The 27,357-nt window shown below is 53.6% G+C and overlaps 3 protein-coding genes across 26 annotated transcripts in view; 1 reads left to right on the forward strand and 2 right to left on the reverse strand.

The window, feature by feature from the left end:
- The window catches only part of YEATS2 (YEATS domain containing 2), a 120,662-nt gene extending 117,569 nt beyond the window's left edge, over positions 1–3,093 (forward strand). For all 4 annotated transcript variants that reach the window (XM_070072402.2, XM_070072401.2, XM_008266625.5 and 1 more), the window contains one exon: positions 1,473–3,093. In XM_070072402.2, the coding sequence (XP_069928503.1) occupies positions 1,473–1,581 (109 nt within the window). In that variant the 3' untranslated portion in view covers positions 1,582–3,093. The remainder of the gene's footprint in view (positions 1–1,472) is intronic.
- Positions 790–11,961, reverse strand: MAP6D1 (MAP6 domain containing 1). Of its 4 annotated transcripts, none has more exons than XM_070072409.2 (6): positions 11,253–11,961; positions 6,268–6,385; positions 5,130–5,867; positions 4,156–4,262; positions 3,751–3,824; positions 790–2,460 (listed from the first exon to the last, which is right to left on the reverse strand). In XM_070072409.2, exons 1-3 carry the CDS (start codon positions 11,831–11,833, stop codon positions 5,787–5,789), a joined length of 780 nt encoding a protein of 259 aa, XP_069928510.2. In that variant the 5' UTR covers positions 11,834–11,961; the 3' UTR covers positions 790–2,460; positions 3,751–3,824; positions 4,156–4,262; positions 5,130–5,786. The 4 variants fall into 4 exon arrangements, 3 of the variants coding, with proteins under 3 accessions (XP_069928510.2, XP_069928511.2, XP_089188138.1); XM_070072410.2 differs by having other exon boundaries at positions 4,156–4,265; XR_016233196.1 differs by lacking the exons at positions 5,130–5,867; positions 6,268–6,385; positions 11,253–11,961 and adding an exon at positions 2,666–2,969 and having other exon boundaries at positions 4,156–4,979.
- A 2,452-nt stretch (positions 11,962–14,413) lies between these two features.
- The window catches only part of PARL (presenilin associated rhomboid like), a 50,413-nt gene continuing 37,469 nt past the window's right edge, over positions 14,414–27,357 (reverse strand). For 15 of the 18 annotated variants that reach the window (XM_089332020.1, XM_089332022.1, XM_089332019.1 and 12 more), the window contains 4 exons: positions 26,259–26,329; positions 18,644–18,745; positions 18,410–18,507; positions 14,414–14,716 (listed from right to left, as the gene is read on the reverse strand). In XM_089332020.1, coding sequence (XP_089188146.1) covers positions 14,605–14,716; positions 18,410–18,507; positions 18,644–18,745; positions 26,259–26,329 — 383 coding nt within the window. In that variant the 3' untranslated portion in view covers positions 14,414–14,604. The remainder of the gene's footprint in view (positions 14,717–18,409; positions 18,508–18,643; positions 18,746–26,258; positions 26,330–27,357) is intronic. The other 3 variants (XR_016233199.1, XR_016233198.1, XR_016233197.1) reach the window with 1 other exon arrangement.

The raw sequence follows: 27,357 nt of genomic DNA on the forward strand, positions 1-27,357 counted from the left end.
CAATCCAGCAGGAGGTAGATTAGTGCTCAGAGTCAGATGATACAAGGATTTGCTGTACTTTTGAGAACTGCTTGGTTGTGAGAGCTCAGCTTTGCCCAGAGGTCTGGACCCTCTGGTCATTACTTGACACACGGGGCTGGCTTTTTTTTTTTTTTTTTTTTTTTTTAAGATTTTAAAAGCAGAGCAACAGAAAAACACCCAGAGCTCTTCTCTCTGCTTGTTCCCTTTCCAGGTGGCCCTAGTAGCCAGAACGGGCCAGGCCAAAGCCAGAAGTCATCTGAGTCACCCACGTGGGTGACAGGGCCCCAGGCCCTTGGGCCATCTTCCATTGCCTTCCCAGGCACTACGTAGTAGGGAGCTGGATTGGAAGTGGAGCAGCTGGGACTTGAACCAGCACTCTGATAGGGGATGTTGGCATCCCAAGCCATGGGTTCACCTGCTACTCCTCAATGCCGACCTCTAGGACTCTTGTTGCAGGGTTGAATAGATACGAGCTCTTAGCTGCAAAAGATGGTATTGGTGACAAGAGCCAAGCATTACAGATATTGCCTAATTTTTTCATGGCTTGACTATTACTCCCTGTTTAGAAATCAGGAAAGTAGTCTTTGAAAAGTAACCTTCCCTGGCTTTCCAGCAAATACGACAGAACCAAGATTCAGACTCAGGGCTCGTTAGCTCCGCAGCCTCCTGGTTCACCACTGCTCTGCTGACTCCTCCTTTTTGGCTAGAACACTGAATTTTTACTCTTTTCCCAGGCTCCAAAAGAAGGCTAGGTAGGCCACACCTTGCTTCTCTTTCAAAGAAAATATTTTATTCCATTATGCTAGTGCTGTCACAAGTTTATAAAATTGTAACAAAGTACATGAGGACATGAACAGGCCTAAATCGGAACTCCCCAGGATGTAACACACATAGAAGTCTTTAGAAAAAGGAAGAGACACGAAGGGGTCCGGTTGCGCTGCTTGTTGTCCTGCTTGAAGTCCGAGACGGGGTGTGTGCTTCTTGGGGCCAGCTCGCCTCTGTGGGCCCCACAGTGGAGGTGGAGACAGACCTGGGGCCCCTAGATGACAGCAGTCACCATTCACCTGGCCTGACTCCATCTTCCCCATCTCTGCAGGACACAGCAAGTAGCAGGGGCCCAGAATTCCATGGTGCTCTGACTCAGCAAGAATTAGAAGCCAACCATATCCTGGTCTACTATCCACTTCTCTCTCTCCTGATCCTTTTCCTGTCTGACTGGGAAGTTACATTTGACTGACAGGGCAGGCTAAATCTCACCAGCTTTGAAAGGAACTAATGAAGGGAGAGAGAGACAGGGCCAGAGGCACGGGGAGTATGCCCCTGCCCTCCCTGACACACATGGCCCTGTGGCCCCTCCCACGAGGTCTGTGCCAAGATGGCCCGCTTGGTAAACTGAATGAAAAGAGACTTGGGAGAGTCACACCCAGTAACACTCTGTTTTTTTGAACCAGGATTCCCAAAGAAATCACCGTGAGTAATATTCACCAGGCCATTTGCAACATCCCTTTCCTGGACTTCCTCACGAACAAACACATGGGCATCCTGCACGAGGACCAGTGAATGGACGGAGCTCCAGAGCCTGTGGGCTGCGAAGACTTCTGAGTGGGGGAGGAGGCTGCTTTCCTTTGCCTCAGAACATCATGGCCACCAAACCACGGCCTCTCCCGATTCACGTAACACCAGTGCCGGTGCCAGGTGCAATCCTTTCAGGACAGAGGTTTGTTCCAGATTCTGGAGTGGAGCTGTGAATGGACACACGCTCTGTGGCTTGCATTTCTCCACTCCGCAAAGGTTCCAGGAGGGTGTCGCAGAGGTGAGCCAGGCTGTATCAGGCCCTCTCTGCTCTGGGTGGACTCGAGGGGGCACCTTGGTCCTGGCTCCCGGGGATGTGAGTCTGGCAGGCTGGAACTGGACCCTTTCTGTGGGCTGGGTTATGGGCACCCCCGGCAGTTTCCCTGAAGAGGGAGGGACTTCAGCACTCAGCCAGGGGGTCGCCACTCCTGCCTGGCCTCGGCCTGGAGCCGCTGCACTTTTAGCCTAGGTGAGTCAGCTGTGGTAAGAGGTGCCGTATGCCGAGAGAGCCAGAGGGGCCCAGGAGGCCGCAGCCTGAGCTGGATTCTTTTTTCTGGGCGCACAGGAGCATTAGTGGCAGCGAGCATCAGAGCACTGTCACAGGGACCGATCCCAGCGCCGGCCTGGGAAGGACAAGGTCTGACTGGGACCCACGCAGCCCTTCCTGCGTAACGGACAGCGTCTGTAGGGCCTGGGGACTTGGCCGAATTGCGCGCCCAGCAGAGAGCCGACCGCCGCCATTTGTGTGGTCTGCTGGAGTTTCTGGTGCCAGGTGGAGTGGCTGTGGGGAGCCGCCCTGGACAGGCTCTGCTGGGACCGTTGGTTCTCTGTGGATTTAGCAGCTTGTTCTGTCTGAAGGAGTCCTTCCTGAGAAGAGAAGTGTGACAGAAACACCTGTGAGTGCCTTAACATTAGCTGGAGAAAGACTCGCCCAGGCCCGGAGATAGGGCTGCAGCGCTCGGAAGGCGCGCGCCCAGCCGGGAGGTAGGGAGGAGGAGGGTCGGTGGTGCCCTGGACGATGTCCCGTTCCTTCGGAGACGCTGCGTGTGTGGACGGTGAAGGACAGACTTACTCCCAGTTAGAAATCTGCGTGCACTCTGCCCAGGGAAAACGTGAGGCCTGTGGGTGAGAGGAGCAGCCACGTGACGGAATCCGAGCTGCAATTCTGCTTTGGGCGCTGCAGATGCGAGTTCTGCTCGTGGGGGCACAGGACGGCCCGGCTTAGTAAGTAGTGCGGCAGTCGGGCTGCTGTCCTCTCAAGGTTGCTGGGCGGGCGTGTGGAGTCACCTGGCGAGTGCTGGAGAGCCCAGGTGGCCGGTGTGGTCGGTGAGAGAACAGATTCGTTTATGACAGGCATGGAAGCCTAAAGAAGTTACCTTTTTGGGAAAAAATATTAAGTGATTTTAACAGTCTGTGTGTTAATGTTTCAGATGTATTTGTATCAACTATAACAATTGTGTAACAAATGTCTACAATAAATCTTTTAGTATTTGTGCTGGCTTTTTGTGCCTTGGAAGCACTGTAAGCACCATACCTCGCTCTTCTGCATAAGGAGGTCAGAGAATATGGGGGCGGGGTGCAGGTAAGGCTCCTACTTGATCCCTTAAATTCTTTCTGGAATGGATTTGCAGCCATGCAGGATAAAGGATTACAGTTACATAAATATCTTAAAAAAAAAACTGGAAGGTACATGTTTACTCAGGACATAATTATCCCTGACAGCTTGGGCAAGGCAGACTGCATAATCCCGCCCAGCTACCTCAGAGCCAAGGCAGAGGGAAACAGCCCCTGCGTTAGAGAACCACGCCAGCAGGTCTGGCTGTGCCGAGGCCCGGAGGAAGGTGCTCCCAGGACACGGTCCTTATGCTGGGGCCATCTGCTAGCCCGTGGCTGGAGTCAGAAAAGCAGCAGAGACGAGCTGCCAAGAGGCTCTGCAAGTCTTGGCTCTTAGAAGGCGAGAATTCCTGAGAGGAGGCAATGCACACAGTGCACGGAGGGTGAGCCGGGGAGAGCTGAGCAGTCCCGGGGACGAGAAGAGGGCCGGGCCCAGGCTTCCCTCGCTGAGTGATAGCTGACTGGGGAGGGCTTGCCGGGCACTGCAGAGCCAAGGCCAAAGTCACGGGCAGCTGCGGTGGGGACTTGCATGGAAGGACCCACATGAGTGGTACCAGCAGGCAGCTCTGGGATCTTCTTGACCTTGGTGAGCGGGTTTGAAGTCCTGAAGTTGTTTGCTGTGGAGCAGAGAGGCGGGACGTTGGTCTCTGACCGTGAGCCCCCGTTGACTCGTGGAAGGGCCCTGGGGGGTGCATCCCATGGCTGGTTGAGGCCACTACTGCAGTGGTGACTTTGGTTATGAAGTGGTGAGCATTTCCTTTAGGCTGAAGTTAGCTAACAGACTGAACTTTTTAAAGACTTTTCCCTTACAGAATACAAAAACGCTTATTACTTCCTAGAACTTTAAGTATAATAAACTTTAAGTATAATAAAATATAAGTTACCCTAGGCCCCTTCTCAGTGGTCACTACTTCCAAGGCATTGCTGGGGGTGGGTAGCAGCACGTACCTGACACTTGTCTTGCTTCTCGTGTCCCTCACTGTGCTGTTCCGCCTTGCTCAGACATGGAGTTAGTGGGAGGGGTCTCTTCATAAGCCAGATCTAACGAATGACACCTGCTAGGGGACGCTATGAGGAGCTGTGGGGCCTTGTGGAAAGGTGGCTGAGCAGGGGTCAGGCTCATCTGATGGTGCAGGGGCTTCCATGGCTGCTGTAGCACCGGGCAATGAGACGGCAGAGCCCCCTCTGTCCCTGGGGCCCAGGCATGCGTGAGCTCCCCAGGGACGCAGGTTCTGGGGGAGAAGGGGCGCTGCCTGCTGCCGTGTGAGCGCGGCGGGCCTGGTGAGGGGCAGCAGGCTGCAGGCCGTGGGTGGCTGCAGATGGGAACAGAGCGAGCCGTGCAGGGAGGGGCGAGGCAGGCGGGCCCCACACCGGCCTGAGCATGCGCCTGTCAACACGAACACTCCTGCCAGCCAGCCTGCCTCCCCGTAGCGGGGAGGGAGCCCCAGACCAGCTTCCCAAACAGCTCCTGGCTGAGGGCACGAGAGTAACACAGAACGGCAACTGGTGGGTTCTGGGAAGCACTAGTGTGGGGGAGGCCGTGGCCGCGCTCCAGCCAAGTCCAGGTGGCCAGGAGACAGGAGGAAAGCAAAAGCACAGGACGCTCCTGTTTGTTGCTCACCAGCTAAATCAAGAAACTGAAACGGTACATTTTTACATTTCCCACAGACACACACCAGTGGGGTCTGAGATAGCAGAGCCCTTTAAAGAGGGAGCCTCTGGGTCTGCGCTCAGCAGAGCTAGCACCTGAGGGGAGGCTGCCCGCCAGCCCCCGCTGCCTCCTGCCAGGGTTCCGGAGCCTCGGTGCCGCCACCTGCTGGCCAGAGCAGGGGCGCTCCAAGGGCAACCCTTCAGTTTCCCTTACCAAAAACCGTCCCAGGCTGGTTCCAGGCTGGCACTTCCACAGCCTGGGCACGGCTTACCAGACAAGATGAGCTGCTCCCGGCTGGCAGGCATGAGAGCAGGGCAGGCGCGAGGGTGAGAGTCCTTCAGGGAAGAAGTTGGATGCTTCCTCCTTCCCCGAAAGTTTCCAGTTCCCAGCCAGAGTGCTGCAGGTGCAGTCATCCGGTACGGGGGAGTCCCAGGACGCGGGGTTCAGCCTCAAATCCGAGGCACTCAGCGCTGGAGACGACGAAACCTGAGGATCATCTTAGCCGTGAGGAGATGTCTGCGGTCCGAGCCCTGGCGGACACCTGTTTCCTCCGAAAACCTGTTACCCAGCAGCACCAGGGGCCACCTGCAGGTGCTAAGACTTCTTTCAGCCTACACGTGGGGTCATGTGTAGTCAGATGCGAGGTGAGCAGCTCGGGTTCCCATAGGTTCTAGAATTAAAGCCATCATGCATCCTGGGAGTCACCGAGGATGGGCCCTGGTGGGCTTCTCGGGGGCCTGGCACGTCTGTGGTCCTCAGCCCCCTGGGCCAGTGCAGTTCCCTGCGAGGCGGACCCTCGGACTGCTCACACTGAAGCCTTGTGGGACGGACACGTGGCAGTTAGACACCCCTGCGAAGCCTTCCTCGGGCTTCTGGGAGGAGGAGAGGGAGCGGCCATGGGTCCTGACCCCTCTCCTGGGCACCGCACTCACACATTGAGAATCCGGGGTGCTGACGCCTGGAAGATGGCTGAGGGGTTGGGGGTGAACTTTTTCCTCACCTCCGGGACCTGAAAGATGAAGTGGCCGCGTGTGAGTGCGCCCGCTCCTCCACTCCACTCTGGCCTTCAGGGGGTGGGGGAGGGGAGCCAGGAAGTGTGACTTACGGCCTAGAGCGAGCAGTGGCACCGCATCAGGTCACACACACGCCCACCCTGCTCCCTGGCCCGGGAAGCTGCACCGTCCCCACCGCCCTTCCATTTTCTCTTCCCTCCTGCACGGTGCCCAAGTGCTTGCAAGGGCCGTTCACTTGGCGCTCAGTGGTCAAGCTTGGTGACCCTGCCCACCAGAAACGCCGGGCACTCACCCGGCTAATGGGCGGCTCGTTTTCTGTGTGTGAGGTAGGAGTGCCTGGCCATGACGCCAGCTGACCCCATCACGTCGGCACCGCGCCCTGACATTCGGGCTCACCTGGAAGCCGGCCCCGGGGCCGCCGTCCCACTCTGACGTGTGGGTTGTGATGACTCTGGCTGGCTTTGCCTTGGTGGATCTCGAGGGCTTCACTCCAGTCCAAGCCTGGAATTCCTGTCTGCAACAGAGGAGTCCCAGCTCTGCCCAGGGCGGCTGCCCCTTCCCGATCCCTTGGGGCCACTGCCCCACGCCTTGGGCTTGCTCTGGAATGCCACGGCCCTGTCCACTGCTGCGCCCTGCTTCAGCTTCACAAAGCAGGACTGACGGAGCCAGCACACTGCACAGACAGCCCGGCTCACGGAGAGTGCAGGCCTGCGGCCGCGCAGCCCACCCGGCCCTGCACCTCTGAGTGCTGCCCCGGCAGTGCGGGCTGCTGCAGCCCCTGAGGACGCAGGAGAGGCTGCAGGTGAGCAAACGCCCAGGGCAGAGCTCGGTCAGCACCTGGGGCTCCTTTCACCCAAAACCCCCAGCCCCTGGCAGGTGCCACGCCTTGGAGGCAGAGAAGCCCCAGGGCAGTTTTACCAGCCCCCCCCAAACGTTCCAGCAGCTGCCAGCCCCCCAAGGCCCAGAACCAGTGAAGGACAAATTCCTACAGGCCGGTCACTGGGGGCCACTTAGGAGAGGTGGCGGCCTGGACGGTGCCCGGCTGAGGGAAGATTCTCCATACCTGGCTCTGAGCGGAAGAATTAAGGTTCAATATCCCCTGCAGGTTTTTTTTTCTTTTTCTTTTTTTTTTTTTTCTCGTAGTGATGACCCCAAAAAACACCAAGCTGGTCTGGCTCTGTGCATGCCCGCACCTCGGGGGGAGGCCCCACCAGCTCCGCGTGGCAAGAGCAATTTCTCTGGCTGAAAAGACAGCTTCCATTGCTCTGAACAGAGACCTCTAATCCCACCAGCTCCCAGGCCAGCCAGCAAGCTGAGGAAGGCAGAGCGCTGTGTCCACAGGAACAGCTGGCCGAGGCCCGTTGGGAAAGTGTTCCCAGGTGTGCTGGGTTCCCCTGCCCACCGGCAGCCTGGCAGGACACCGTGTGCGCCGGCTGAGAGTCAGGCCAGGAGGTCAACAAAGCTGCCCACCTTTCCGCCTCTGCAGCAGCCCAGCTGGGGGCGGGGCTTGGGGAAGGGCAGCCGGCAGGAGGGCTGGGCCAGGCTCGAGCAGGTGACTTCTGTTAAAGCCAGCTGCCAGCACCATCTGCCGCTCTGCTTCTCCCAGGGAAGCAGGTCCTCCCCTGGGCATGCCCTTCTGTGGCCACCCCGCCTCTCATGCCCTGGTAAGTGGCGGCAGGGGCCCAGAGCAGGAAGTGGTGGGGGCTGGGCTGGCGCTGGAGCCAGGGCAGGCCAGCAGCAATGTGGATAGGGTCGGGGCATCCAACATGGAGTCAGTAGGACCTGGTGGCTGCCAGAAGAGGAGGAAGGCAGGCGGGCGGCTCAGGCCAACGAGATGAATGAGAGAGCCGGGCCCAGGTGCACCTTCCCCGTGGTCTCCGATGCATGGGCCAGCGTCGTCCACCTCCCACTGAGGAGCAGGGGGCTACGCAGGGCAGCGCAGCAAAGCCCTGGACTGAGGCTCGGGGGCCTGGGTTCTCGGCACCTTCAGTCCAATTCGCTGCCGACTCTGACACAGGTGCTGCCGCTCCTCCACGTGCACAAGGGTGGGGCCATCTTGGGGAGCTTGTTACAGTCAGCCCTTTTTAGCTGAAGCCCCAGCCAGGAGGAAGGAGGGAGACAGCTAGGGAGCCAGGGCCTTGTCTTCTGAGTGGGAAGCGCTGGCACCCAAGCCTGAAAGAATTCGGGCTGGGGGTGGGGGCGCCAGGAGCCTGGCAGGCAGAAGGCCGGGGCTGGCTGCGGGCCGGACCCGCTGTGCCCACCCAGCCAGGCAGGCAAGGCGAGTCTGTTCTCGCTCGGAGGCCAGAAGCCGGGGAAGGCAGGGCTGCTGCAGTAGCGCAGTGGAGGGAGGCCTAGGGCTCTGTGAGCTCTCAGTCTAGGGCCCGCGAGCGGGGGCCACCCATCTACTCGAATATCTTTGCAGTCCTTGGAGCTACTCATCTTTATGCTTTCTGAGTCTCCTTAAGCACTTTGCTGAGTGGTGTGCATTTTGCAAGGTGCAGAGCAGAATGCAATTGCTCGGGCCGGGTCCCTGCCACGTTGAGCGCAGCCCTGCGGTGCTGCGGGGTTGGGAGTGAGGGGGGCAGGGCTTTGGTGGCCAAGCTCTTGGCGTTGCTGCCGTATTCCTGCTTTCCAGATGGGAAGAAGGTCACAGAGGCCGCGTGGCCCGCGCAGATCTACCCCCGAGCAAGTGTGAGCTCCCGTGGGTCCCAGTTCTGCCCATCAGCACTTTTCCCTGCTGGTGTCGGCACACAGTTCAAGCAGCTGAGAGGTTCCGAGGAGGCTGCCCCTTAGGGGCTAACCCGTAGGGGCTACAAACTTGGCCGCAGAGGGAAGACAGACTGGAGTTCCTCTCCCTTCTCTGCCAGCCCGAGCTGGGAGCCCTTGCGCCAGCAGCTCCATGTCCTCGTCTGTAGCGATCACGGAGCCTGGGATCTGATCCAGGGGAGTGCTGAGCCTGGCGTGTGCTGCCGCACAGAAGGCAGAAGGCACCTTGCTGGCCCCCGGAGCGGGGCAGAAGGTCCTCACAGGGCTCCAGCATGGGGAAGGGACACAGAACGCCCGGCCTGTGCTAGGACATCCCCGGCAGGGAGCTCAGCGTGCCCCGGGAGGCTTCCGTGACCAGCCTGGGCTACCCTGCCTGAGCTGATGCAGCCTCCTGCAGACGCCACCCCAGACGGCTCACCTCTCGGGCCCTCTGCCTGCTCAGCTGATTGGCAAAGTGACCCCAGCTAGGGCCTGGGCGCCGGGCTCAGGGGCTGCCCTGCCCCTGCCATTCCCAAATGAGTTTTCGCAGCTCAGCTTGAGTGCATGTCAGCAAGTGGAAAATCCATCCTGCAACCACTGTCCCCTCTAGGCTCTTTTAGAAGTGCCTGGCTATGAAGGAAGCTGGGACATGGAATGTTCTAGTGTCTTGGATGCAGTGGATGTACTTGTCAAAAATCTCCCAGCTGCACACTTGGAATGGATGCGTTTTGGAATGAAGCCTTGATTAGGGAGGAAAGTTCATACTTTTTGGCCCCTCAATTCCACAGATAGGAATTTATCCTGAAGAAATTACGATAGGAGCGAAGACTTGGCTGCAAGGATGCTCATCACACAAGTTAATTATGTCTTTAAAACTGCTTTTAGGCCGGTGCCGCGGCTCACTAGGCTAATCCTCCGCCTTGCGGCACCGGCGCACCGGGTTCTAGTCCCGGTCGGGGCGCCGGATTCTGTCCCGGTTGCCCCTCTTCTAGGCCAGCTCTCTGCTGTGGCCAGGGAGTGCAGTGGAGGATGGCCCAAGTCCTTGGGCCCTGCATCCCATGGGAGACCAGGATAAGTACCTGGCTCCTGCCATCGGATCAGCGCGGTGTGCCGGCCGCAGTGCGCAGGCCGCAGCGGCCATTGGAGGGTGAACCAATGGCAAAGGAAGACCTTTCTCTCTGTCTCTCTCTCTCTCACTGTCCACTCTGCCTGTCAAAAAAAAAAAAAAAAAAACTGCTTTTAAAAACGGGTCATACATGTTCATGTTCAAAAACACAAAGGCAACAAGCCAGCGCTGTGGTGCAGAAGTTAAAGCTGCCATCTGTGACACCCCCATCCCATATGGGCACGGGTTCAAGTCCCAGCTGCTCCACTTCTGATCCAGCTCCCTGCTATGGCCGGAGAAAGCAGTAGAAGGTGGCCCAAGTCCTTTTGCCCCTGCCACCCACAAAGGAAACTAGATGGAGCTCCAGGTTCCTGGCTTCAGCCTGCCCCAGCCCTAACCATTGCAGCCATTTAGGGAGTGAACCAGCAGACGGAAGATCTCTCTTTCAAGTAAGTCAGTTTAAAAAGAAAGAGTAAAGTGCTAAAGCTCTGTTGAGCCCCGGCGGCATCCAACCCTCCCCAAGCTCTTGTCCCCAAAGGCCTGCTTGCCTCAGCCGTCCATCAGGGGGCCCTGAGCTACTGGCACATGTGTGTGACTCCCCGGTGACACACGCGCGCTGCTGCATGTGTGTGCCTTTAAGACCCTCCCCATCAGCCCAGGAAGCGCCTCACCCCATGGCATCCTGTGGCAGCGCTGGCATTCACCAGCCCCCTACCAGGCACCTCTTGCCCTGAGCTATAGGAGAAGCTATAGGGAAGTTCCTGCATTCGGGGAGCAGCGGCCTCGGAAGCACCCCGAACGTCTAGTGATATGGCTGTAGGTAAGTATTTGGAGATACAGATGTATAGCCACGGGATAAGAGATTCAAAAATCCTGCACACTTATTAGAACATGTACTAACACGGACATGTCCACAGTGGGTGCAAACACTCATGTGCACGGTGAGAACCCAGCCGTGCACCTGCACCCCAACGCCGGCAGGGCATTCCGAAGAACTAGTCTGGGGAGCGCTTGGGGACACTTCTTTTCTCTATGGTGCTTTCCGGTTGTTCCACACGGAACGTGAATGCCTTCTGAAAGAACGGAAAGCTCAGGTGTCCGGGAGTGGCCCGCAGCCCCGTCCTCTGCGCGCAGCCCCCGGGCACCCAGCCGGTGGGACCCAGCGCTCGTCCTCGCCACCAGCGCCCCGCGGCGGCTCTGCCCAGAGGGAGCCCGGGGTTGGCCCCGCGCCCCGCTCCGGCCGCGAAAGGGAAGCGGTTCCCAACTAGCTGCAAGGCAGGCCCGTGTGACCGCGCTGCCCGAGACGAGACCCGAGGGGGCTGTGGGCGAGCAAGCGAGCCCCCCGTCGGCGGAGGTGCTCGCTCACCTGGAGGTGGGCTGGAAGCGACTAGGGCGACGCCGGCTGTCGGGGCGGCGCGGGACCCGTCTCCTCCCACCGCCCCCACGCTAGCGGCTCCAGCCCTCAGCTTCTTCCCACCTCGGGGTCCGCACGCGGCGCGGCCTCCCCGCGCCCCCGGCCCCGGCCCGATACCTGTAGGACGTGGTGGCCGCGGCAGCCGCGTCCCCATCGCCGATGGGCAGCACGTAGACTCCCCGGGCGCCGGGCGCGGAGGACTTGCCCCTGCGGCCGCCCGGCCCGGCCCCGCGCCCCTGCGCCGCATCTTTGGGCCCCGCGGGCGCCGTCCACACGCCGAAGTCCCGCTGGTACTGAGTGAGCGGCACGTCCCGGCCGGGGTCCCGGGCGCCTGCGGGAGTCGGGCCCCTGCGCGCGGCAGCGGCGGCGACCGGGCTCGGCTCTTCGCTCTCGAGGTCCGAGTAGCCGTGCAGAGTAAGAGGCACCGCCACGTCGGAGCGGTCCAGCTGGTTCCAGCGGCGCGCCAGGCAGCACAGGCGGCTGATGCAGGGCCACGCCATGCCGGCCCTGGTGCCCGCCGCGCCGCGCCGCTCCCCGCGCGCCCGGCCGCGCCTCCCCCGCCGCGGCCCCGCCCCCGCAGCCCTCCCCGCGCCGCCGCAGCGCCGCCCCCCGGCAGGGCGTGGGGATCCCACGAGCTGGAGCCCGCGGGGGCGAGGTGGCGCGGCCGCCCGGGGTGTCCAGGTGCAAGAAGGTTGCATTCCTGGGCCCACGGTTCCCGCAGCGTGGTTCTAGAACTCAGACCGGGCCTCGCGGGGCCCAGGGGTCGGCCCTCAGCCGGCAGGCGGGTCTGGTGTGCACGCGTCCGCGCGGCGCTGTCCCCGGGCTCTCCGCGGGCACCAGGGAGCTGTCACACAGGAGGCTCGCGCCAGGCTCCCACACAGCACGTGTTTGCGTCGGCCTGTGAGCAGCCGCTTGCCTTTGTGACGCTGGATTTGTGAAAAGCGATCCAATTTTCAGGAAGGATTGGCAGTGACTTCAGCGGGCCTTTCCCTGAGTTCCGAAGTCCTTCGGGTGAGGCAGGGCCACCAGGGCTGTCGCTTTATAAAGCTGCCACAAAATCCGGCCTCTGGGTTCTGGAGTGCCGCCGCCCGGCAGGTGTTCCTGCCCTAACACAGCTTGGGAAGGCTTCCCGGGAATCTGACAGCTGCCCTCCGTGTGCACTGCGGATCAATGACTAAAAGCACTACGGAAGCTGCACGGGTTCCCCCGGGCACCACGGCAAGGCTGTACTTGGCAGGCAACCAGCCTGCACTTCAGAGGACTGCAGCACAGCCAGAATGCAGATTCATCTCCCAAAACGCAGCCTGCCTCGTTTTGCATCCTAGCAGGCCACGGCCCCAGAGCCACGTGCACCGGGTGAGGACACTGGAGGACACACGCCAGCCCTCGGGGCTCCGGGCAAACTGTCTGTGCACTCTGTGTGCCAGGCCCTGGGCTAGCCACCCTGGCGCCTATCACAGCAGGGTGCTCGGTGATGCTGGGTGCCTTCCGAGGTGCAGAGGCTGGGCCAGACATGAAAGGGAGAGCAGCGGAAGAGGGGCAAAGAGGCCAAGGGGGATGGGGTGGGGCTCCTGCCGCGGAGGGCCTTGGCCATACCAGGGAGTTGACAAATTCTCCACGGTGCCTCATGGAGCAGGATGTGGACACCTCAAGGACCAGGTGGAAGAAGTCTCAACAGTCTAGGGGCAGTGTGACGAGGGGATGCACTGAGGCACAGACACGGGCAGTGGAGAGGTGGGAGAGGCACCTAGAACGGCTCTCCCAGGTTTCTGACTTCAACAATTGGTGCCGTCCCTCAAGCCAGGGGGCAGCCAGCGCCAGGAGGCATCAAAATACTTATTCGGAGTTCAGAGATGTCCAGTGGGGGCCGCCTACACCTGGTGACTGCAGCCTCAGAAGTGTGCAGCGAGGAGGGTGACAGCCAGCGGTGCAATCCTGGGGACCCCTCAAGGAAAAGGCTGGGGAGGAAGTGGCACAGCCCAGGTGGCTCCCAAGCCAGGAGCACATGGCCCTGCAAGCAGTGATCAGCAGTCAGTGCAAAGGCCACAGTGGGAAAATAGAACAGCCCGCTGGGCAGTGGGGAGTGAGGCCCCTTGCCCACGCCGTGGATCGCAAGGCTCAGCTTGACCTCCCCAAGGCCACTCACAGAGGATGGCTCTGGGCTGGCCAAAGGCTTCCACACGGCAGGAGTTTATGGCTGGAGGAGATCCTGCCTCCCTACCTACTGCAAAGCGGGGGCAGAAGAGCCATGCAGACCTGCCCACAGCAAGATGTCTGTGAACAGCCGGCCTCCCAGCCGTCTCTGAAAACACATCTCGCCGCATGCCACACGGCTGTTAGCATATGCATTCAAGTGTCACTGTCCGGGCAGTGCCGCCGCCTTCCCCGTGTTCTCTGCCAAAAGACGCTGGATTAAGAGCATTCTCTCTCCTGCAAGAGAAACTGCTTCAGAGCAGAACCCTCTCCTTGTGAGAGTGACTCGTCCTTCACAGCAGACAAGACATGCGAGCAAGGGGCTGCCGCGTTCCGGACAACTCTAAGGTGCTGGCCACGTGTGGCCGCTCAGTCCTCGAGCCCCTGGCGAGGTGGGCGTGGCTCCCACTCCTTTTCAGGAAGCCTCTGCTCAGACTGCCCAGCAGGGCACGGCCTGGGGCAAACGGGCCAGGAAGGGCTGGCACGGGGCCCTCACTCCTGCCCAGCACAAAGGCCCAAGGTTTGGGATAACATTTTGAGGCTATCAAAAGGCTGAAAACTCTCCTGCAAATTCTTTCAGGACAACGACATTCTCAGGCTGCATTTCCTAGAAGCACCTCTCCATCACGGGCAGACTGATGGCGACCACCGTTTGCTCTTTCAGTCCGCTCTTCAACTAGAAGTGTGCTTTTATAATTCGGCTCAAATTCAAGTCTGAATTTATCTAAGTCACTGCCTTCTACCTCTTAAATTTAGCTCCAATTTTAACCTAGAAAGCAAAACCTTAAAATAGTTTCTTGTACATGCCACTCACTGCCAGAAAGCATTACCTTTCTTGGGGAAACGTAGAAGCGCTGCAGCTATTTCAGACCGTGCCAGAGAGAAGGTACTCTCGGCTCTCAACTCAACCAAGCAAGGCGGGCAGGACGGTGGGAAGCGCAGCACACAGGTGCCTGAGGGCCACGGCGTTCCCAGCCGGCCTGTGCCCAACAGGCATGCCAGGCCCACACTCCAACCAGGTCAGATGCTCCAAACACGGGGGCCAGAGCAGCCCCGCGCTCGCAAAGAGCAGCACGCACCCTGCGTTTACAAACTAGAGATATAAACTTTTATTTCACTTTGTCGTGATTCCCTAAGAAGACACGTACGGGGAGTGGAGAGGAACACGGGACAGGACGCTGGGGAGGCTGGGCTGCTGGGCGTCGTCCATCGGGGTCACGCCGGGCTCAGGGGCAGGCAGCGCGGGCCAGATGCACCGTCCTGTCCGGCCCCAGCTTTACTTAGAGCCACCGCCTTTTCTGGGGCCGTTAGTCCTCATTTCATGCCAGATTTTCACCAGAGGCTCCCTGTTCTTCCAAATGAGTTCATGACCGTAAGTAATGTACCATCTGGAGAAAAGAAAAACAAAGCAGGTCGTATGCGGAACCAGGATGTCACACGGGGAGCACCATGACAACACTGAGCTGACTTTTTCTATATCAAATGTCGCTGCCATATACTAGGAAGCTTCCAAGTCCGCTGAGTAGCTTCTGAAGTGAATGGCAGCCTCAGCCCGGGCCGTGTGTCAGAGGGGAGGAGGACGGCTGAGGGGTGAGCGCCCCATAGCGCGTGCGCCCTGCACATGCGCACTTTGCCCTGAAGTAGCCTTTCAGCACTGTGGACGTGGGGACTACTCCCGAGAGGACGTGAACTGCCCAGGGCGCTCACAGCTTCTAAGTGACCACTCAGGGACAGGCTGCCTCTAAACCCCCGCTCTCTCTGGGAAGCTCCTAGTGCCGGTGGGCTGTAGCAGCCCACAACGCCAGTCATCCTTCACCTGGCCACACCTGGGGTGGCCAGCGGACCCCCCACTCTGCCCAGCCCCGTTCTCCTGGCAACGATGCCTCACAGCGGCCTGAAGCAAAGCGCTGGGGAGGCTGAGGCACTCGGGTTGCTACTTCTAATTGCTCGGGTACATAGGAATCCCCGGCTCAATCTGGCACCGGGGCCGTGCCGCAAGCACCGCGCTAGCCAGCAGCACGTGGCGGGTATTCTGTGAGCCGGGTCCCCTGCGAGAGGCCGCCAACAGCTGAGGGGCACCTCTCCGCCCCAGGGCGGGGGCCTGAGAGCTTTGCTTGTGGAAGGGTTTGGTCTCCAGGTTGCATGTTCCCTGGCGCAGAGGACAGATTCTGCTGACCTCTGCATTTTGGAGACACCTGACTGAAAAACGCTCAGAGCTGCCTCGGATTTCTTTTGATGTTCTTTTAAATGTTCTGAACATGTATCTTCTATTATAAAGGGCTTGATTTGTACCAGTCAATACAGTTAGAATCTGATTATGAAAATACAGTCAACACTAACATTCTGAAAAATAAAACAAAAAACAAATAATCAGGAAATTTACAGAAACAAAAAGGGCATTTTTAACATGAGAATTCAGGCGCTGGCGCTGTGGTGCAGCGGGATAAAGCCCGGGCATCCCATATGGGTGCAGTTCCGAGTCCTGGCTGCTCCTGTTCCGATCCAGCTCTCTGCTATGGCCTGGGAAAGCAGTAGAAGATGGCCCAAGTGCTCAGGCCCCTGCACCCACGTGGGAGACCCGGAAGAAGCTCCTGGCTTCGGATCGGCACAGCTCCGGCTGTTTCGGCCATCTGGGGAGTGAACCAGCGAATGGAAGACCTCTCTCTCTGTCTCTACCTCTCTCTAATTCTTTTTATTTTTTTTTTATTATTTATTTATTTATTTTTTTTGACAGGCAGAGTGGACAGTGAGAGAGAGAGACAGAGAGAAAAGTCTTCCTTTGCCATTGGTTCACCCTCCAATGGCCGCCGCGGCCTGCGCGCTGCGGCCGGCACACTGCGCTGATCCACTTCTAAGTGGTCACTTAGAAGCAGGAGCCAGGTACTTATCCTGGTCTCCCATGGGGTGCAGGGCCCAAGGACTTGGGCCATCCTCCACTGCACTCCCTGGCCACAGCAGAGAGCTGGCCTGGAAGAGGGGCAACCGGGACAGAATCCGGCGCCCCGACCAGGACTAGAACCCGGTGTGCCGGCGCTGCAAGGCGGAGGATTAGCCTAGTGAGCTGCGGCACCGGCCTCTGTAATTCTTCAAAATAAAAATAAATCTTTAAAAAAATAAGAATTCATTAATAGGCATATAACAAAATTGTTTGGACTAAAGTAAAATTCTCTGGTGAATTTAGAGCAAGAAAAACAATGAATCACCGTAAGATTCAAATGCAACTGAAAAAAATCAATGAAAATCTCTTGTCAGGAAATACCCATTAATAAAGTATCTTTTTATCTGACTCACTCCAAGGCCTTGAAGAGTCAAGAACTTTGACCTCACAGGTACCCTGCTCTGAGTACTCATAAGCCCAGACGTAAACGGTGGTCTCACTAAACCGAACCCCATAAAATGCTCCACAGCGCCCAGCTGCCCAGGCGCCCTCTTCTGCCCCAGCAGTGCAGCAGCCCAGCGCTGTCTGAAACCCCAGGGGGACAATCACTGGCTGCATGACCTTGGACAGGCTGCCGTCTGTAAGCAGTTTCCTTACGTAAGTGAAATGAGTAGTGACTGAGCCCTTCGCTTACAGAATTCTCTGAGCTCAGCTGGCTTACCACACAGCAGCTGTTCACTGCGCAACAGGAAGACCACACCACGTGGTCAGGGACATACCATGAAGGAGATGTACAGGTGGGCACTGACAGAATCTCCACTGACAACAAAATTAGGGAGCTTCGAAAATATTTTAGATATCTAAACCTAGATGAAAGATGTCGGAAAAGATGAATTCTGGATTTGACAGAGATCTAGTGAAAAGACAAGCTGAAATCAGAAACAGCAAAGAGAAAAAGATTCCTCCACCTTTTAGATCCTTGTGATCCAACTTCCAGAATGGAAAGGCCATCTGATTATAGTACAGAGGGATCAGGATCTCCTAGGAGAGGACCCCTTAGGAATACATGGGAAGGATCCAGATACATTCAGGTTCCCAAAACAGAAGCCTTTCATCACCAGTCTTTCTGTGTCTCACAGGTAACACCAGGTCACTTTCTACTATTTATAATGTGCTGCCGTTGGAGCCGGAGCCCACCCATGCTACTGGTTAATCATCCCTGAGAATTATAAATGGCATAATGGCATTTACTTCCACCGCCTACTGGGCACAACCGCTTCACTTAGAATAGATTTTCTTACCTTTTTTTTAGAATTATAAAACTTGAGTTTTCCATTGTCATGAAATAAAGTAAAAGGGCAAAGTCTTAAAACAAAGTCAAAGGGCAAAAAAAGGTAAAAGTAAGGGCAAAAGGCAGCATTTACACCAGACAGGCCTTCCGGGACCGTGCCCATCAGACAGACGGGCTCCGGGAGTCCCGGGAAGCTGCTCCAGAACTGCTGTTTCACATAAAGCCCTGTTATCTGACGCACCAGTGAAGCTCCTGTAACACAGGTCGCTGTACACAAGCGGCGCGGCGCGATGGTGGTGGTGCAGGGGGCTGTGGCTCTGGGTTTAAATCTCTGCTCTGCCACGTAAGAGCTGCTCGGCCTGGGGAAGCTCGCTTCCTCGCCTCCGTTTCCACGTGAAACGGTGCACTAACAAAGGGACAATGGCAGGTCACTGCTCAGCGCCTGTGTGCTCAAGTGGCCCACCTTAGTTTGCAGTCCAGGCCTGCAGCACAGCCAGGTGAGGGGCTCCAGCCGCTCCACATGGCTGCCCAGCCCTAAGGGGCTGGAGGGCAGCAGTGGCAAGGGAGAGGTGGGCAAGAAAGCCCACAGGTGGGGAAAGGCGATGACAGCACAGACCAGGGGCCAGGAAGCTTCCTGGAAGCACCGGGATTTGGAGCGACTTAGGTTAGGTGTAACACAAAGGCACAGACCGCACACAGACCGTCCACAAAGCACCACGGCAGGGGCGGGGCTGACACTCAGGCCCAGCCTCATGTGGTGAACAGAGCTGAGGCCAGAGCAACTGCCCTGAGGTTTCCCCGTCTGCTCCTGCTTCCAGAACACAGCTAAGCGCCCCACTCTGCCTTCCAGGGGTGGGGCGGGGTGGACAGACTCCAGGAAGCAGGTTAGCAACCAATTACACTCAAACTTACATTCCAAAGAGAGCTCCCCCAAGATGTGCTGCATGATCAAAAAATTTCCATCCGAGGATCATTCCCGCTGTATCCATGGCAATAATGGCTTTTAGGGCCTGAAAGGCAGCAAGAGAAAAGAGAAGTGGTACAACACTGATTCCTCAGCACTGACATTTCCGACGGAAGGGCGAGGACTCAGGCAACGTAAAAACATCCCTGCTGTCCCGGTACTTCACTCTTGACGATACTTACATTGCCGGCTGTGAAGGTGAACATGGGGAGGAAGATGATGGCGAGCTTCCCATCAGGGATCTTGGTGCAGACAGCAGCAAGGACGGTCATGATGGCGCCGGACTGCAAAGTGACACAGTGATAAGAACAGGACATGTCATGTGCAACGGCTGAGTGGCTACCAGGCTAAAGCAATGGGGCTTTCACAGTTTCTACGGCACCCAATTCTAGGGGAGCACAAAGCTGAAAAACTCCCAGGTACCAGCGTGTGTGGCAAAGGGGCTCCAGGTCGTCCCGGGACAGCGGAAAGGCCACCACAGGGCCGCTCGGCGGACACCAGCGAGCTGAGTGCTTCCTGGGCTGGTGTGACAGCGTCAGGTGTGCCACGGGCGTCGCTTCAGTTAATGCCCGAGAAACAGCTTCTAAAGCTTCTCCAGCAAAGCTCCCCAGCCAGAGAGCATGAATTTGCCCAAAGAAGGCCACGTGTGTGGGATTTCCTCCAAGCACAGGGCTTTATCTTCAGGTTTCACGTGAAATTTGTATTCAGTTTTATAAAGCAACTAAACATTGTCCTTAAAACCTCTGAGAGGTTATCCTGGAGTTGTGCTCTGCCTGCCCCACAGCCTCCCTGGGACACATAGAGCTGCCTGCTTGCCAAGACCTTCTCCCAATCACCTCATCTACAGAATAAAACGCTAATAAAACCAAAAGCCAGAACCTATGCCAACACATCAACTATTCTTGTTACAGATGAACGGTTATCATCAATGCGGAGATATTTAATTTTCTTGTATGTGTTTTTCTTGGCTGCTACATAGTCTAAGTATATAATGCCCGTGAGCTATCTTCTGGATAAATGATACCAATCTAACTTTTCTTAATGTCAGACATGTTTGCATGTAGACTACTCAAGGACTTGGATCTTAATGCCTACTTTACATGGCCTCTCAGGATAATCACTCAGTCAAATACTGGAGTTCCTACTATGCTAGATGCTAGAGAAACAGAAGTGAGCAGACCTACAGAGTCTGCTTTCCCGGAGCTTACAGCAGCACAGGAAAGACAACGCCACACGGTGAGCTGCGGCGGGAAGCGCGGTATGCTAGGGCAGCACACGGAGGGACCTGCGGTTAACAAGCAACAGCACATTTGGCTAGGAAGGTGGCCAGGAAGAGGAGGAGGAGGTGGGAAGCGCAATAGGCAGAAAAACAGCACAAGCCAGGCCTGGAAGGCAACGAGCTCAGCATGACGGAGGAATGCAGAGACGTGAGTGCAGCTGGAGTATGCAGTGCAGTCACAGAACGGGAGAGAGCAGACAGGTGGGCGCTTTAACTTAAGTCTGTCTTCTAGCTAAGTTCACATAGACAAATCTTAGCCAGTTCTAAAAATCAAAACACTTCTGGGGAGGGTACATTCCACAAAATATCTTCCTGCCATTTTTTTTTTTTTTTTAAAGATTCATTTATTTAGAGGCAGAGTTACAGGAGAGGGAGAGACAGAGAGAAAGGTCTTCCATCTGCTGGTTCACTCCCCACATGGTCACAACAGCTGGAGCTGGGACAAGCTAAACCCAGGAGCTTCTTCTGGTTTTCCCACGTGGATGCAGGGGCCCAAGCACTTGGGCCATTATCCACTGCTTTCCCAGGCCATAGCAGAGAGCCATATCAGAAGAGCAGCAGCCAGGACATGAACCGGAGCACACATGGGATGCTGGCACCACAGGCAGAGGCCCAACCTACTGCACCACAGTGCTGCCCCAAAATGACTTAAAAAAAAGATTTATTAATTCAAAAGTTATAGGACATGGGGGGTGAAGAGACAGAGAGAAGGAGAGGGATCTTCCATCTGTTGGTTCACTTTCCAGCTGGCCACAACAGCCAGCGCTGGGCCAGGCCAAAGCCAAGAACCAGGAGCTTCATCCAGGTCTCCTACATGGGTGGCAGGGGTCCAAATACTTGGGTCATCTTCTGCTACTTTTCCCAGGCCATCAGTAGGGGGCTGGATCAGAAGTGGAGCAGCCAGGACATGAACCAGTGCCCACATGGGATGCTGGTGTCATAGATGGCAGAGTTACCCACTATGCCACAAGGGCAGGCTTCTGCAAAATGATTCTTAAAAGGAGCCCTATAAATTAAAAGGGAAAGTCCCTTTGGGGTCAGCACTGTGGTGCAGTAGGTTAAAGCCAAGGCCTGCAGCACCAGCATCCCATATGAGTACCATCTCGAGTCCTGGCTGCTTCACTTCCAAGCCAGTTCCCTGCTAATGTGCCTGAGAAAGCAGTGGAGTATGTCCCAAGTGCCTGAGTCCCTGCACCAATGTGGGAGATCCAGAGGAAGATCCTGGCTCCTGGCTTCAGCTTGGCCCAGCCTGATTGTTGTGGCCATTTGGGGAGTAAACTAGCTGATGAAGACCTCTCTGTCTCTCCTCCTAACTAACTTTGCCTTTCAAATAAATAAATAAATAACTCTTTTAAATACCATCTACCTCTCTTCATTACTGTTTTTGTGGTTTCTTCTATATGAGCAGGTACTTCAGAATACAGGATTAATGTTTTAGAAATTACCAATCCAGCTCCCTGCTAACATGCCTGGGTAGTAGCTAATGATGGCCCAAGTATTTGAGTCCCTGATATCCATGTGAGACACAAGTGGAATTCCTGGCTCCTGGCCAAGTCTTGACTGTTGCAGCCATTTGAGGAGTGAACCAATGGATGGACGGTGTCGCTTTGACTTTTAAATAACAGATTAAAAAAAAAAAAAAGCGGGGTAACTGCTTACGTGGAAACACACGCACACTTGCACAGCTTCCATCATTTGTTCAACTTTCCCCCTTCCCTGCTCCACATGCTAAATGAGGCACAGCGACCACCCTGGAAGGTGGAAGCTTATTTCCTCACAAAGCATGCTGGGCCACAGTTCCGGGGGTACAACATGTCACAGTCATATTTACACTATCCTGGAAGACTTGGTCTTCAGCATCTGCCCCAAACCCACCAGCACACCCTGCATTAGGCAGAGTAGCTGTCAACACCCTGCAGAATCTGAAGGGAAGAGGGAACAGCAGCCCATCACCCTCTGGGCTCCAAGGCGTATGCACAACTTCAATATCCCAGGTTTATTTTCAAATAAAATCTAAAAAACTTGAAATCCAGAAGAAATCAAGCTGAAATCTCATTTTCTAGAAGGAAAAAACCAATCAAGTTATACTTTCCCCCAAATGAAGCAAATATAATTTAATTAGTTGATATGAAAACATTAAACTTCTGTGAAGTCTCCTGAACTACTTTTCCATAAGTGATCATTATTCTCCATCTATCAGAGGAAAGTGTCATTAGCTGTGCAATTTCAGGAAAACCCAGTTTCTTTGCTACAACTGACTGTCTTTATTGTAAATTATTTAAAGAGGCAGATTAATTTTCTCAGACTTTTCTCAATATGACCTTTATACATATTTAAGTATATTTATATGTCTGAATAAATCACAACCTATTTTCTGACATATGCTTGGGCTTACTACCCTGCAGAGAAAGGTTTTCACTTTTTCTAGTCAAAGGCTTTTAAGAATCAAATGAAAATGGACCCTTTCTCCTTAGAAAGAAACCACACTCATATATACATTTCAGGGCTATTTTCAGGCAGTCAAGAAACTCTAATCCAAGCATATCCTGCATCCATGCTAAAGATGAAAATCTTGGCCAGTGCCGCAGCTCACCAGGCTAATCCTCTGCCTGTGGCGCCAGCACCCCGGGTTCTAGTCCTGGTCGGGGCACCGGATTCTGTCCCGGTTGCCCCTCTTCCAGGCCAGCTCTCTGCTGTGGCCCAGGAAGACAGTGGAGGATGGCCCAATTGCTTGGGCCCTGCACCCCATGGGAGACCAGGAGAAGCAGCTGGCTCCTGGCTTCGGATTGGCGCAGTACGCTGTCCGTAGCGTCCATTTGGGGGGTGAACTAACGGAAGGAAGACCTTTCTCTCTGTGTCTCTCTCTCTCTCACTGTCTAACTCTGCCTGTAAAAAAAAAAAAAAAAAAAAAAAAAAAAAAAAAGATGAAAATCTTCTGCTCTCCATCAATAATTTTTTTTTTAAAGATTTATTTTATTTGAAAGGCAGAGTTACCGAGAGACAGAGAGATCTTCCATTGGCTGCTTCACTTCCCAAATGGCCCCAACAGCCAGGACTGGGCCAGGTCAAAGCCAGGAGCCAGGAGCTTCTTCTGGGTCTCCCACATGGGTGCAGGGGCCCAGGGACTTGGGCCAGCTTCTGTGGCTTTCCCAATCACATTAGCAGGAAGCTAGATCAGAAGTGGAGTAGCCAGGACTCGAACCAGTGTCCATATAGGATGCCTATGTCACAGGCAACAGCTTTACCTGCTATGCCACAACCCTGGCTCCATCCATTAAGAATGTTTATATATTCTGTTATATATTTGTAATTAATAGGCACATATGATTTATAACCTTCAGTACCTATATAATCTTCAAATCTATTAATGATTTTTACCTGTAGATTTTTTGCATCTTAACTTTTAAATGAACTGGCTCTAGGGAGCCTTCTGCTTTTACCAATGAGTATGTACAAAGTAGGTCCACTCACACCCAAATGCCAGCAAGACAGAAAACCTTTAGACAAGAACTTCTCAAAAAAACCTGGTCAGACCCTGCTCAGGAGAGCCTGGACTCCCACCCTAGCTAGAATCCCGTATCTTTCCCAGTGTGGTGTCAGTGGAGAGAGGCAGTCACTGGCACCCCTGGCCCTCCCAGACAGGGTGCTATTAGCAGAGGCCTACTAGGGGGTCTGAACTTCCAGAACCCCCATGCGCTCCTTACTGTGCGAACCCCTCTAAACACACCTGCATTGCAAATCAGAAATAGATGGTGTTAACCTCGTTTTACATGGGGAAAACTAGAGTTCAGAGAAGTTCAGTAATGTGTCCTGGAAATCAAAGGTAAGTGGCACAGCTGGGATTCAACCTCATTCAAATTCCAAATACCATATTGTCATGCTCTATTCAGCTTCTTATCTAAAAAACAGATGTTCAAGGCTTACCAAAATGGACTCCCTATGGCCAGCACTGTGGTATAGCGGGTTAAGCTACCATCTGCAACACTGGCATCCCATATGGGTGCTGGTTCAAGTCCCAGCTGCTCCACTTCTGATCCAGCTCACTGCTAATGTGCCTGGGAAGGCAGTGGAAGATGGCCCAAGTGCTCAGCCCTTGTCACCCATGTGGGAGACCTGGATGGAGTTCCTCCAGGCTACTGGCTTAGTCTGGCCCAGCCCTGGTTGTGGTGGCCATTTGGAGGGGTCACTTGTGGCCAGTGGATGCAATATCTCTGCCTTTTAAATAATTAAATATTAAGGGGAAAAAATGGACTCCCAAATCTTTTCAACTAGTGAAAAAAAGCCTCCCCACTTTAGAACCCTGAAAATCTTCTAGGGGAACTTTCATCCTCTAGTGTCCATTAGGAGTGTAACATTTCTACCCAATAATCTAAAAATCTGAGTCCTCTTCCAATTCATCTTTACTGTCTTCATATAACAGGTGCTCAGTTGTTGAATGCTACTGAAACATACAAATTATACCAGACTCAAATTTTATATAGAAAACAAACATTTCAAAGAGAAAAAAAGGGGCTCATGACAAATCATGTAGGTTGCCGGTACTGTGGCTCAGCAGGTTAAAGCCCCAGCCTGCACTGCCAGCATCCCATATAGGTACCGGTTCAAGTCCTGGCTGCTCCACTTCCTATCTAGCTCCCTGCTAATGTGCCTGGGAAAGAAGGGGAGGATGGCCCAAGTCCTTGGGCCCCCGCACTCATGTGGGAGACCTGGAAGAAGCTCCTCCTTTGTGGCTTTGGGGAGTGAACCAATAGATGGAAAAGATTTCTCTCTCTAACTCTTGCCTTTCAAATAAATAAAATAAATCTTTTAAGGGGCCATTAAAGAAGGAGGTACCTTTCTCTGAAGGGAGGAGAGAACTTCCACTCTGATTATGGCCTTGTCTAAATAAGGTCGGAGTTTGTGGACTCAAGAAGCTTCCATCGCCTTGGCAGCTCATGACAAGAGCCTCCTGTGATCACTGACATCATAAATAAGAGTGTCAATAATAAGTGTTGTTGTTAAATCAACAACAGGAGTCACTGTGCACTTGCTCCCCATGTAGGACCTCTGTCCTTAATGTGTTGTACTATGAGAATTAACAGTAAAACCAATCTTCAAATCGTACTTTATACTTTGTGTGTCTGTGGGTACAAACTGTTGAAATCTTTATTCAGTAGAGTTGATCTTCTGTATATAGATAATTAAAAATGAATCTTAATGAAAATGAGATGGGAGAAGGAGTAGGAGATGGGTGGGAGGGTGGTTATGGGGGGAAGAACCGCTATAACCCAAAAGTTGTATTTCTGAAATTTATATTTATTAAATAAAAGTTTTCTATTAAAAATAAATAAATAAATCTTTAAAAAAAAAGAAGTCAGGTAGGTCACAGGACTATTATAGGCCTCATTAGGAAAATTAAGTATGTACAAAATTAAGGAAGATATAAATTAGGGGATGATTATTTTACATAAGCATTCTTTTTCAAAAATGAAACTTTTCAGACTTCCTTTAAATATGCAACCCTGAATTTATGTATTAAGTGTATTAGTACTTAACTATACAAAATAGTCTTAAAAATTACACAAAGATTTTCAGGTACCAAGAAATCTGCTATTTTACTCAAAAGAAAACATATTAAGACTTTTTTTTTCCCTTAAAGCATCTGGAATATAGGCTGATGGCAAGAACCTTAACCATCCTGCCCACTGGCTCTATCCCAGGTTCTAGCAAAGTGTAGCACAGCACAGTACCCAGTAATCTAGCCTGCACAAGAGCCATTCAGTATTGACTCAGTAGGATACATTATCAGATTCAAACCTCTAATTAGTCAGAATTCTCCAACGGCTGATTAGGCCCTCTCCTGACTTACGCCTTTTTATATGCACTGTATTACAGTAAGAGTATATTTGACCAAAGGTTTTTTTTTTTTTTTTTTTTTTTTTTTTAAGATTTCTCATTTATTTGAAAGGCAGAGTTACAGAGAGAGGGAGAGAGGCAGAGAGTGAAAGAGGGAGAGTGGGAGAGAGAAGGGGGGGGAAGAGCGAGAGTGAGCTGTAATGGCCAGGGCTGGGCCAGGCCTAACCCAGAGTCCAACACTTCTTCTGGGTCTAACACGTGGGTGCAGGGACCCACGCACTTGGGCCATCTCCCACTGCTTTCCCAGGCACATTAGCAGGGAGCTGGGTAGAAAGTGGAGCAGCCAGGTCTTGAACTGGCACCCATATGGGATGCCAGCATTGCAGGCAGAGGCTTAACCTGCTACACCACAATGCCGGCCCCTGATCAAGTTTCCTCTAAAACTTAAAAAGCTTTACAACAAATATATAAATCCTAAATCAGATGTAGATTAGTCAATAGTATTGTTCAATGTTAATTTCCTAGTTTTAATCATTATAGTATGATTCTATAAGATGTTAGTTAAAAGTAGTGTGAAGTGCATATAGGAACTCTTCATTTTAATTTTACAACTTTTTGTCAGTCTAAAATGATTTCAAGATTCATTTAAAAAGTAAATAAAATTTTAAATTAGAAATACTTACTGCACCAAGTGATGGTCCATATCTTCCTGTGGCAACTTTACATACATAACTGACAAAATTGGAAATAACACCTGAGAAATAAGTTACATTTCAATAACTTAAGTGAAGTATAAAAATGGTTTCCAACTCTAGCTCCATTCCACATGGGTTAACAGTGTCCAGTTTCTATCTGGGTCACACTAGGGGTGCTAGGATGAGTATTACCCTATCATTTCAGATCTTTCAAAAGGAAAGATGAGGCTGACCACCTGCATGACTTGCTGAGTGACACAGAGCCATTCACTTTACCTCTCATTTATCATTTTCCTCATTAGTACACAAAGAAAGGACAGCAGTTCCCAAAGTCACCAGTTACCTCAGAATCTGCTGGGCTGTCCTCTAGATACACTCAACCAGGATCTCTAGATAACCCTTTAGGTTCCTTTGGCTCCAATGTCATAGGAGCTCAAGGTAGCTCATTTTAAAAACCAATGTCCTATGAGGCAGTAATTAACAGCATCTGAACAGATCCTCTTATCTACAACACAACTAGTGTTGGGGGAAGAACTACACTTATCACATAGGCCAAGGATATTCTTCAACAACCTCGTGTCATGAGAGGCTATGTATCGTTATCTTCAAAGAGGTTTCATTATTTCTGCAACATCAAACAGCTGGTAGCAGAAATAGGCTCTGACCTCACAGCTTCTGTCTCCAAAGCTCAGTGCTTTATCACCATAGCACAACGACCAGGTATACTGTTTTAAATGTAGAAATTTTAGAAATGAATTTTTATATTTTATGGCTGGAATTAAGTAAATTTGGAAAACAAGAAAGGTAAGTAAAATCTGACACACTGTCAACTTAGTAGCATGCAGGGCCTGGAATCATGCAATACTGCTTCCTAGCTGAAATAAGGGTATTATGCCATTGCCAAGACCATGACTAGGAAGTGGTTCTATACCAACATATATTCTTGCAAATAAAACATGAAGCAAATCCAATCCTTGACATCCATGTTGGATAGCTATGATCTAAAGCTTTCTGGAAACTGAGCACATGGAAGGAAAATGAACTTGCTTAAGATTACTTAATAAAGAGCCAGATGAGCAAGACAACT

The sequence above is a fragment of the Oryctolagus cuniculus genome, chromosome 4, assembly GCF_051225735.1.
Source record: "Oryctolagus cuniculus isolate XC-2025 breed Fujian yellow rabbit chromosome 4, ASM5122573v1, whole genome shotgun sequence".
Classification (NCBI taxonomy): domain Eukaryota; kingdom Metazoa; phylum Chordata; class Mammalia; order Lagomorpha; family Leporidae; genus Oryctolagus; species Oryctolagus cuniculus.

Coding starts and splice junctions, on each gene's coding strand:
- MAP6D1 (XM_070072409.2), bottom strand. CDS start 11,833: ATGCAACCTTCTTGCACCTGGACACCCCGGGCGGCCGCGCCACCTCGC. Junction 6,386..11,252: donor GCGGCCACCACGTCCTACAG/GTATCGGGCCGG, acceptor CCTCTGTTGCAG/ACAGGAATTCCAGGCTTGGA. Junction 5,868..6,267: donor GCCCCGGGGCCGGCTTCCAG/GTGAGCCCGAAT, acceptor TTCATCTTTCAG/GTCCCGGAGGTGAGGAAAAA.